The 12194-nt window shown below is 47.2% G+C and overlaps 1 protein-coding gene across 5 annotated transcripts in view; it reads right to left on the bottom strand.

Annotated features, from left to right (window-relative positions):
• The window catches only part of npepl1 (aminopeptidase like 1), a 169311-nt gene that overhangs the window by 64978 nt on the left and 92139 nt on the right, over window positions 1–12194 (bottom strand). For all 5 annotated transcript variants that reach the window (XR_009654509.1, XR_009654508.1, XM_060919071.1 and 2 more), the window contains exon 8: window positions 2921–3021. Coding sequence is in view for 3 of the 5 variants with exons in the window: in XM_060919071.1 (XP_060775054.1) it covers window positions 2921–3021 (101 nt within the window). In the remaining 2 variants the exon portion in view is untranslated. The remainder of the gene's footprint in view (window positions 1–2920; window positions 3022–12194) is intronic.

Raw genomic sequence — 12194 nt, 5'->3', positions numbered from 1 at the left:
ACAAAAGTTGAGGCTGTTATAGCAGCAAATGGGGAACCAAACCTGGAATGGGATGTCCAAAAAGCACATGTTGGTGTGTCGGCCAGGTGTCCATATATTTTTGACCATAGTGTATCTAAATATGCTATAACTGCTTTTGTAGTGAACAGTATTTAGAATGGGGTAATGAAAATCATCTTGGTAACATTAGCTTTAGAAAAGGTTACATGTACACTGCAACCCTGCTATAACAAACTCCTTGGGGTACGTCCAAATAGTTCATTATACCAGAAAATACCGTTAATACAAGGAGTTAATACTGAAATGGATCCACATGTCACACCAAATGTTATATGTGAAATTTTAAGCACATTCTCCTTATCATGAATTTCTTCTTCCAAGTCACCTATTGCAGTTCATTGACCAAGTTAAAGGATCATGAATAGAAGCAATGATTTCTTCATCTGCTATGAAAATGACGGAGGTTACCCAGCGTATCATTGTCTATGTCCACCCACTGACTTCATGTGTTGCAAATCATCGTCATTTGTGTCATGCCACAGGGCTGGGCGCGGGGGGGGGGGGTATAAAACCACCGCCAGCATGCTTTAAATTTAGCAGAATCAGCAGTCATTTTGGCCTTTTATGGATCCTTTGATCACCGTTCTCGATAACTGTTAGTGATCGATACCTAAGCTAAGCTAGTTAAGCCTTTGTTTTATGGTGTTAACACATTGTTAACTGTGGACTTGATTGTGTTCCTCTTCCCACCAGAGTTTGTCTCTGGTGGGAAGAGGAACACATAGCTCAGTGCATCATATAAGCAGGCGAATGACGGACGTAATTGTAGGAAGAATGTTTATTTACAAACAGGCAGGCAAACAGTTCAAAAGCACAAGACAAAGGTAGGGTTGTGAAATGGGCAATGGTCAAGCAAGGCACAAACAGAATGGCGGAGGCAAAGACAAAAAGCAGAGTCCAAATACACAAAAAGTCAAAACCAGAAAGGCAATGCACAGATTGGTAACTGGCTTGGTAACATGAGACACTTGGTACAACACGTATACAACCCTGATTCCAAAAAAGTTGGGACAAAGTACAAATTGTAAATAAAAACGGAATGCAATGATGTGGAAGTTTCAAAATTCCATATTTTATTCAGAATGGAAAAGGTATGGATGACATACCAAATGTTTAAACTGAGAAAATGAATCATTTAAAGAGAAAAATTAGGTGATTTTAAATTTCATGACAACACCACATCTCAAAAAAGTTGGGACAAGGCCATGTTTACCACTGTGAGACATCCCCTTTTCTCTTTACGACAGTCTGTAAACGTCTGGGGACTGAGGAGACAAGCTGCTCAAGTTTAGGGATAGGAATGTTAACCCATTCTTGTCTAATGTAGGATTCTAGTTGCTCAACTGTCTTAGGTCTTTTTTGTCGTATCTTCCGTTTTATGATGCGCCAAATGTTTTCTATGGGTGAAAGATCTGGACTGCAGGCTGGCCAGTTCAGTACCCGGACCCTTCTTCTACGCAGCCATGATGCTGTAATTGATGCAGTATATGGTTTGGCATTGTCATGTTGGAAAATGCAAAGTCTTCCCTGAAAGAGACGTCATCTGGATGGGAGCATATGTTGCTCTAGAACCTGGATATACCTTTCAGCATTGATGGTGTCTTTCCAGATGTGTAAACTGCCCATGCCACACACACTAATGCAACCCCATACCATCAGAGATGCAGGCTTCTGAACTGAGCACTGATAACAACTTGGATCGTCCTTCTCCTCTTTAGTCCGAATGACACGGCGTCCCTGATTTCCATAAAGAACTTCAAATTTTGATTCGTCTGACCACAGAACAGTTTTCCACAGTGCATTTTAAATGAGCCTTGGCCCAGAGAAGACATCTGCGCTTCTGGATCATGTTTAGATACGGTTTCTTCTTTGAACAATAGAGTTTTAGCTGGCAACGGCGGATGGCACGGTGAATTGTGTTCACAGATAATGTTCTCTGGAAATATTCCTGAGCCCATTTTGTGATTTCCAATACAGAAGCATGCCTGTATGAGATGCAGTGCCGTCTAAGGGCCCAAAGATCACGGGCACCCAGTATGGTTTTCTGGCCTTGACCCTGACGGACAGAGATTCTTCCAGATTCTCTGAATCTTTTGATGATATTATGCACTGTAGATGATGATATGTTCAGACTCTTTGCAATTTTACACTGTCAAACTCCTTTCTGATATTGCTCCACTATTTGTCAGCGCAGAATTAGGGGGATTGGTGATCCTCTTCCCATCTTTACTTCTGAGAGCCGCTGCCATTCCAAGATACTCTTTTTATACCCAGTCATGTTAATAACCTATTGCCAATTGACCTAATGAGTTGCAGTTTGGGCCTCCAGCTGTTCCTTTTTTGTACCTTTAACTTTTCCAGCCTCTTATTGCCCCGTCCCAACTTTTTTGAGATGTGTTGCTGTCATGAATTTTCAAATGAGCCAATATTTGGCATGAAATTTCAAAATGTCTCAATTTTGACATTTGATATGTTGTCCATGTTCTATTGTGAATACAATATCAGTTTTTGAGATTTGTAAATTATTGCATTCTATTTTTATTTACAATTTGTAGTTTGTCCCAACTTTTTTGGAATCGGGGTTGAACTTTGTCAAGTCTGTGTTTAGAGAGTCCTTATAAGCATGTGCTGCGATTGCTCTCTAATCTGGAACAGGTGCATAGTACAGGTCTCATGGCACTCGGAGCATGCACAGTGCCAACATGCATGGAAATAGCCTAGTGATGTTATTTTGAAGACTCTGTCTCATTGTCATTAAAGGCAGGGGACATGAACCTAATTTGTTATACGCAAATCAGCTTGAAGTAAAAGAGTTCGTTATAGTAGGGTTGTAGAGTATTACTGTGAGATAAGTGCTTACTTTCCAGAGTAGAGTGTGTGGATATCATCTGGCCGGGTGGCTGTTGGCCCCACTGCGTTCTCAGCCAGGCAGAACACTGCATGCAAGTTATCCTTAAACCCCTGATATAAACACCAAAAAAATACTGGAATAATAATGAATACCCTTATTTCACATAATTTTAAAAACATATAGTGCTCAAAGTATGGGTGTGGATGAGAATCACTTGAATCATCTTGTGTGCATATGCCAAGACCTTCCAACAAAGTCAGTAAATATCATGTTATATAGCCTTCTTTGCCATCTTCTTGCCTTATACACATCAGGACATGTGGATCTATCCACTGAGCAGTTTGTGAATAATGTCTTCTGAACCTGGCAATAAAACCCTCTCATCTCCCCAACGCTACTATTTTTTTTTTTTTATACTGAGAGTGCCTTTGTTTTATAGAACACCATGAACTCCATGGCATCCATTATCTCTTGGGTGGCTTTCTCTCACTCTCATTGCTAGCCCAATTTTGGGGGGTGTAAATGCTCATATGGATGATTTATGTATAAATCTGTTTGCAGATAAATGAGGCAATTTTACTGCTAGCATTGGAATAATTACTCAAATCTACAGAAGCTGATCCCTTTGTAGCAGAGTTACTTGATGTCTTGTTCTGAACAAGGGAACACAATGGTTAGGACATGCAGCAACTCTGTCCCAGCCTGGTTTACGCAAACCAAATCCGGTTCATCTATGCAGCACTTTTCAGCCACCACAACGTGATTTCACTCAGGACTGTTCCAAATGGACGTTTTATCTCATCTCATTATCTCTAGCCGCTTTATCCTGTTCTACAGAGTCGCAGGCAAGCTGGAGCCTATCCCAGCTGACTGTGGGCGAGAGGCGGGGTATACCCTGGACAAGTCGCCAGGTCATCACAGAGCTGACACATAGACACAGACAATCATTCACACTCATTCACATCAACGGTCAATTTAGAGTCACCAGTTAACCTAACCTGCATGTCTTTGGACTGTGGGGGAAACCAGAGCACCCGGAGGAAACCCACGCGGACACGGGGAGAACATGCAAACTCCGCACAGAAAGGCCCTTGCCGGCCACGGGGCTCAAACCCGGACCTTCTTGCTGTGAGGCGACAGCGGTAACCACTACATCACTGTGCCGCCCTGGACGTTTTATAACCTCAAAAATTTCTCACCACCCAAACCTTTTCATGATTCAGAGCCTTGTTGGTATCAGACCAGAATGTTAGGGTTTTGCTGGGATTCGAACCTGGTTCGTTGGTGTGATAATCCAGCAAACCCCCACTAGGCCACCAGGGGGATGACTCAAATGCAGAGGCGTGAGGCGGAAGTAGAAAAAGAATCAAAAGGTTTATTTAAACTATATACACTATATACAGGGCAAAACAAAAGACAAAAAAAAACCAAAGCGTATAATCCAAAAGAAAAGCAAAGTGCAAAAATTCAAAAGCTTAAGAAGATCAAAAAACACAGTACAAAGGAAACTGGAGATAAACATAACAGCACAAAGACTCCGTGACAAGAGGACTGAACTCAGGGGTATAAATGGACAAACCAATTAAGGACACAGGTGAAGATAATTAGGCAATTAACACAAACACAAAACACAGGAACAGTGGCGGCCTCTAGAGGCCAAAATAAACACGACATGAAAAGGAAATAACAGCGGCCTCTAGAGGCCAAAACAGTCCTAGTCCTAACAGAACCCCCCCCTCTAGGAGCGTCTCCTGACGTTCCCAGGGCGATCCGGATGGGCCGAATGGAAGTCCCGACATAGTTCTTTATCAAGGACATCCCGAGCAGGAACCCAGCAGCGCTCCTCAGGACCATAGCCCTCCCAGTCCACCAGATATTGCAACCCGCCGCGGACCCGGCGGGAGTCAAGCAGGCGATTCACAGTGAACACAATCTGCCCCTGGAAGATGCGGGGGGGTGGGGGGTTCCTAGGGGCAGGGGCATACGTAGACGTCAGTACGGGCCGCAACAGGGAAACATGGAAAGTGGGGTTGATCCTCAGAGTCCGGGGCAACTGGAGCCGGTAGGAGACAGGGTTCACCCTGCGCACCACCTTGAAGGGGCCAATGTAGCGAGGAGCAAGCTTGCGGTTCTCCACCCGCAGTGGAAGGTCCTTAGTGGACAGCCAAACACGCTGCCCAGGGCGGAAAGCGTGTGCAGGTCTTCTATGGCGGTTGGCCTGAGTCTGGTTGGTTCTGGAGGTCTGTATGAGGGTCTTCCTGACCTTGCTCCAGGTCTTGCGACACCGTCTCACATATTGGTTGACCGAGGGCACCCCCGCGTCCTCCTCCTGGTCCGGGAACAGAGGTGGCTGGAACCCGAATTGGCACTGGAATGGCGACAGCTTGGTGGCCGATGACTGCAGGGTGTTGTGGGCGTACTCCGCCCATGGCAGCCAGGTGCTCCACGATGTCGGGTTATCCATAGCCAGGCCTCGCAGGGTGGTTTCCAGGTCCTGGTTGAGCCTCTCCGTCTGACCATTGGACTGTGGGTGAAACCCAGAGGAGAGGCTGGCAGTGGCTCCGATGACCTTGCAGAACCCGTGCCACACTCGGGAGGAGAACTGGGGCCCTCGGTCTGAGACGATGTCCTGTGGAAGACCAAAGACTCGGAAGACATGATTAAACAAAAGTTTCGCAGTTTCAAGAGCAGAGGGGAGTTTGCACAGTGGTATGAAGCGGCAGGCCTTGGAGAATCTGTCAACTAAGACCAAAATGACCGTGTTGCCTTGTGACTCAGGGAGACCCGTGATAAAGTCGACTGCCACGTGGGACCAGGGACGCCGGGGAATGGTCAGAGGATGCAGGAGACCCTGGGGACGCTGTCGTGGGTTCTTGGTTCTGGTGCAAACCTCACAGGACAGGACAAATGACCTTACTTCCTTCTCCATGTTAGGCCACCAGAAGCGTCTTTTCAGGAAGTCCAGGGTCCTCCGAGCTCCCGGGTGGGCGGTGAGAGGGGAAGAGTGACCCCACTGGAGAACCTTGGCCCGGGCTTGATGTGGGACGTACAAGAGGCCTGGTGGCCCCGTCCCAGGACCGGGGTCCTGGCGTTGGGCTCGTCGGACAGCCTCCTCAATACCCCAGCGGACAGGGGCCACAATCCGGGACACAGGGATAATAGGCCCGACTTCATTCTCCCTGTTAGTGGCAGAGAACAGTCTGGACAGTGCGTCAGGTTTGGTGTTCTTGGAGCCGGGGCGGTATGAGAGGGTGAAGTCAAACCGACTGAAAAACAGGGCCCACCTAGCCTGTCGAGGGTTCAGTCTCTTGGCTTGCTGGAGGTACTCCAGGTTCTTGTGGTCAGTCCAAACCAGGAATGGATGTTGTGCTCCCTCCAGCCAGTGCCTCCACTCCTCAAGGGCCAGTTTGACCGCTAGCAGTTCTCGATCCCCCACATCGTACCGGGACTCAGCAGGACTCAGGCGGTGGGAGAAGTAAGCGCAGGGGTGCAGCTTTCCTTCCGAACGTTGAGAGAGCACCGCGCCGACACCACTGTCCGAGGCGTCCACCTCCACGATGAATGGTTGGGAGGTGTCCGGGAGAACCAGAATGGGTGCCGTGCAGAAGCGGTCCTTGAGGTCTTTGAACGCCTTTTCTGCCTGAGGAGACCAGCCATAAGATCCACCTGTCCCTTTGGTGAGGTCTGACATGGGTGCTGCCACAGAACTGAAGTTCCTGATGAACTTGCGGTAGAAGTTAGCGAATCCTAAGAACCGCTGAACCTCCTTAACGGACTTGGGAGTAGGCCAATCCCGGACGGCCAGGGTCTTGGCAGGGTCCATTTGGAGTTGGCCTGTCCGTACAATAAATCCCAGAAAGGAGACCTCGGGAACATGAAATTCGCATTTCTGGGCCTTGGCGAACAGATTGTTCTGTAGCAGCCTCTGGAGAACCTGGCGGACATGGTGGCGGTGCTCCTGCACGGTCTTGGAAAAGATAAGGATGTCGTCGAGGTAGACAAAAACGTATAGGTTAATCATGTCCCTTAAGACGTCGTTGATTAGGGCCTGAAAAACAGCTGGTGCGTTGGTGAGTCCGAAGGGCATCACCTGGTATTCGTAGTGCCCAGACGGGGTGTTAAAGGCAGTCTTCCACTCGTCTCCCTGTCGGATACGGATGAGGTGGTATGCGTTCCGTAGGTCCAACTTGGTGAAGACGGTGGCGCCTTGGAGCAGGTCGAAAGCAGTGGACATCAGCGGAAGGGGATATCGGTTGCGCACAGTAATCTTGTTCAGGCCCCTGTAGTCAATACATGGTCGAAGCCCCCCATCCTTCTTGCCAACAAAGAAGAAGCCGGCACCAGCAGGTGAGGTGGAGGGTCGAATGAACCCAGAGACCAGGGCGTCTTTGAGGTATTCCTCCATAGCCTTGCGTTCTGGCTGAGAGAGGGAAAACAGTCTGCCACGAGGAGGGGTAGTCCCAGGGAGCAAGTCGATGGCACAGTCGTAGGCCCGGTGCGGAGGAAGAACGGCGGCCCTGCTCTTGCTGAATACCTCCTTGAGATCCCAGTACTCTGTGGGAACTTGAGATAACTCGGTGAGATCAGGGGGCTCGGCAGGAGACACAGGAGAGCTAGAGAGCAGACAAGAGGCATGGCATGCAGGGCCCCATTCCACAACCTGGCTTGTTACCCAGTCTATGCGAGGGTTGTGGCGAGTAAGCCAAGGAAGGCCTAGAATAACTGGGAACTCAGGTGAAGGAATCAGGTGCAGGGATATTTCTTCCTTGTGACCTTGAGACTGGAGGAAAACTGGAGAAGTAACTTGGGTGACTCTTCCATCACCTAACGCTTGGCCATCGAGGGCAGACACAGACAGTGGGACTTCAAGAGGTGCAGTCGGAATATTGATGCTTTGGGCGAAGTGAATATCCATAAAGTTCCCAGCCGCCCCTGAGTCTATCAAAGCTTGACAAGAGTGGACAGACTCACCCCAGGAGATGGAGACCGGGATGTAGATTCCTTGGCCAGGGAGTCCGGGAGAGAGGGTAGGCCCCGTCACAACCCTCCCTCGGCTGGACGGGGCGGTCCTTTTCCCAAGAGTTCGGGACATGATGCTCGGAAGTGACCAGGCTTGCCACAGTAGATGCAGCACTTGTCCCTCCTTCTGCGCTCCCTCTCAGATGCGGAGAGGCGAGTACGACCCACTTGCATGGGTTCTGGACAGTCACTGAAGGAGGTAGACGGTCTCCAGGTAGAGGTAGGGAGGCTGGGGGGGCTCAAGGCTTGGTGGCGTTCTCTCATCCTGTTGTCCAGACGAATAGCATGTGAGATGAGGGTTTCGAGGTCACTTGGGCATCCAATAGAGGCCAGACCGTCCTTGATGGGGTCAGACAGACCATGGTGGAAGGCTGACACCAGGGCAGTCTCGTTCCATCCACTTACTGCTGCGAGTGTTCGGAACGAGATGGCGTAATCTGCGACGCTTCCTCCTTGCCGGATGGACATGAGCTTTCGAGCTGCGTCGGTACTGATGTCTGCCTGATCGAAGACCCGAAGCATCTCTTCAGAAAACAGCTGGAAATCAAAGCACTCAGGTCCCTGTCTTTGCCAGATAGCAGTAGCCCAGGCTCGCGCCTTACCAGCTAATAAGGTTATCACAAAGGCAATCTTGCGGCGATCCGTAGTGTAGGTGGTAGGCTGAAGCTCAAAGGTGAGTTGACACTGGGTAAGGAACTCTCGGCACTCACTGTGCTTGCCGTCATACCTCTGTGGTGCAGGAAGGCTGGGTTCGCGAGGTGAAGAAGGCAGCATTGCAGGAGGCACTGGAGCAGGAGTGGGAGCTGGATCAGGAGCAGGAACTGGATCAGGAGCAGGAGATGCAGGCAGAGATGTCAGCTGTGCCAGGGTTTTCCCAATTTGCTGAAGCAGTTCCTCGTGGCGAGCGAGGGCCTCACGTTGGCTGGTGAGTGTACGTCCATGAGCGTCCATGGTCGCTCCGAAGCGTGTCAAAGCTGCCATAATTCCCTGAAGGTTGGCCGGGTAGACAGTTGAAGCAGCCTCTGCTGAGTCGGTCATGACGGAGTCTTTCTGTTAGGGTTTTGCTGGGATTCGAACCTGGTTCGTTGGTGTGATAATCCAGCAAACCCCCACTAGGCCACCAGGGGGATGACTCAAATGCAGAGGCGTGAGGCGGAAGTAGAAAAAGAATCAAAAGGTTTATTTAAACTATATACACTATATACAGGGCAAAACAAAAGACAAAAAAAAACCAAAGCGTATAATCCAAAAGAAAAGCAAAGTGCAAAAATTCAAAAGCTTAAGAAGATCAAAAAACACAGTACAAAGGAAACTGGAGATAAACATAACAGCACAAAGACTCCGTGACAAGAGGACTGAACTCAGGGGTATAAATGGACAAACCAATTAAGGACACAGGTGAAGATAATTAGGCAATTAACACAAACACAAAACACAGGAACAGTGGCGGCCTCTAGAGGCCAAAATAAACACGACATGAAAAGGAAATAACAGCGGCCTCTAGAGGCCAAAACAGTCCTAGTCCTAACACAGAAACTTGTTACTTTGACCCAAGAAGTTTGTTTTCTCTTGGACAGGGGTGCAACAAAGTGTTAAATATGATAAAGCGTTATACTTGGCCTACTTCATTGTTCTGAAAAAGAACTGAGATTTTCATCCAGTCCTTGGTTTGAGAAGAATGAACTGGGTCTTAAAAACCCTCCATTAGCTAAGTTTTTCAGATACCATTTGCCAGGCAACCACAGGACTGATTCATATTGGTGGATCTGAAGGATTGCTAATTAAATGCCCTCTCTATCCCAGATGATTATTTTTATTATTTGCCTTTGAAGGGAAGGCAACCCAGTTCAAAGTCACACCTCTCCCAAGGGCCACAGGTGTTTTCAAGATGCACACAAGCGGTCTTGTCTCCCATGATGGCTAAAGACAACAGAATAATATAATATTATAGATTTACAAATGTTTTCTGTGCCCCCACCAAGGATCAGGCCATTTGTGTTCCCATCCAAACTTTAGGTGCAAATATACTTCACTTTCACCACTGTTCACATATTCTATTGCACATTTTATGTACTTTAGGTCTGGAGGATTAAAAGCAACATCCACTAGATAGCACGTCAGAGCCAAGACATGACATGCTGTCCATCTGGTTTCCAAATCAAGCTGTAATACACAGCAACCTTATAGAGACCGAGGAGTTCATCTCATCTCATCTCATTATCTGTAGCCGCTTTATCCTGTTCTACAGGGTCGCAGGCAAGCTGGAGCCTATCCCAGCTGACTACGGGCGAAAGGCGGGGTACACCCTGGACAAGTCGCCAGGTCATCACAGGGCTGACACATAGACACAGACAACCATTCACACTCACATTCACACCTACGGTCAATTTAGAGTCACCAGTTAACCTAACCTGCATGTCTTTGGACTGTGGGGGAAACCGGAGCACCCAGAGGAAACCCACGCGGACACGGGGAGAACATGCAAACTCCACACAGAAAGGCCCTCGCCGGCCCCGGGGCTCGAACCCAGGACCTTCTTGCTGTGAGGCGACAGCGCTAACCACTACACCACCGTGCCGCCCCCCGAGGAGTTCATTTCTCTTTAAAACTTTATGCCATCTGAATTATTGTCATGATCTGCGTCTCAAATTGGGAACCCTTGCCGTACATTCAAAAATATTTACTAATCTAGAAAATCCAGAAGAATGGTACTCAAAACAGACCTTTCAGTAGGCTTAAAGAGGTTTATAAAAATTCAAACAATAACTCTAATAGGAAAGCTGTTAGTACTCAGTAATAGCTTGTTTATTCAATTGGTGACACAGTGGTACATGGTGCTACACTGCCTCCACTATTTGTTTGTATTGCACCAGGTAGACACATCACATTAATTTCTGAGGATGCGCACAAACGGCATGCCAAATGATTGCAGGATAGACACAGCAAGTATAAAATCAGCCTTCAGTCTCATCCACAGCAACCTATCCAGTAAGGTTATTGTCGGTGCAGAGTTTTGGATAGGCTCATTATCTACCACAACCCTGAATAGCGCTTACTGAAAGTGAGGCAGTGAAAATCTTTGGTGGGATTTAAAACTGTTGTGGAAACCAAGGAACAATAATGGAAGCTTTTGCATGCAAAGAATGGCCAAAGCTTCCAACAAAGTAGCTTGTGAGCACCTCCAGGAAACATTTGTTGGATGTTACAAAAGTGTATAAAAGATGCTCCACAAAAACTGACTTTGGCCACTGAATAATTTTGCACATGTATATTTGTGGAGGGAATTAGATTTCTCATTTAAACTATTAGTCATAAACTCAACATTGTTCTCAGAATTTCTTGAATATGTATTAATAAACATTCTCTGACTGTTTAATAAGGCCTGAGTTTATATATTTATTTTCATTTAATTTTACTCACATGCATTTTGGGGGGTTGAATAATGAGAGTGCAACTGAAGTTACCCAGAAGTGGTAAGTGGGAAAGGTTTGGCAATACATGACTAGACAGCTTCGTCAGGGTCAACTGAGTAACATTACAGGTGTGGGATCTCCTCCTTGTGCTGGAGGCACGTTCTTATGAGCCTGCACAAGATGCTTAACTGAAATGGGTGTTTCTTATAACGACAAAAAAAAAAAGAGTGGGATCTGCATGCTCTGATGAAAAACTTGACTTGTATGCATTTTTGCCATGATCCATCAAGATAAGCCTGCAGAGTATGATTTGTTAAGCACAACAGTACCTTATGCAGAGACTCAGATTGTTTTGCAGGTCAAGGGGCCCACAGGGCCCCTCCTGGGGAAAAACAGGGGCCCATTTCTACAATGGGGGGCCCCAGTGATTATCCTTCAGTTGAAGCGAACCTAGTGAGCGAAGCGAGCCCAATGAACAGCTGGGGCAGCCCAGGGGCTGTTTTTTTTCTTCTCAATTCTGTTTTTTTTTGGTATTAGAAGCCATATGAAGCAATGTAGATAAAAATCAATGCTTCAACCAAATATATTGAGATATTGTTTAATCAGTGGCAATATTTTGGAATTCAATCACAAGCCACTATATATCACATCTATATTATCTCCTCCTTGTAAATTATAATTTATTTTATTAACTTGTTTTCAGTTTGGTGTAGGTCTATAGTAGTAGTAGTAGTAGTAGTAACCAGTGGTAGTGGCAGTGGTAGTAGTAGTAGTAGTCACCAGTGGTAGTGGCAGTAGTAGTCACCAGTGGTAGTGGTAGTAGTCGTCACCAGTGGTAGTGGCAGTGGGGG

This window comes from Neoarius graeffei, chromosome 4, assembly GCF_027579695.1.
Source record: "Neoarius graeffei isolate fNeoGra1 chromosome 4, fNeoGra1.pri, whole genome shotgun sequence".
Taxonomy (NCBI): Eukaryota; Metazoa; Chordata; class Actinopteri; order Siluriformes; family Ariidae; genus Neoarius; species Neoarius graeffei.
This window is presented reverse-complemented; position numbering and strand designations above follow the sequence as displayed.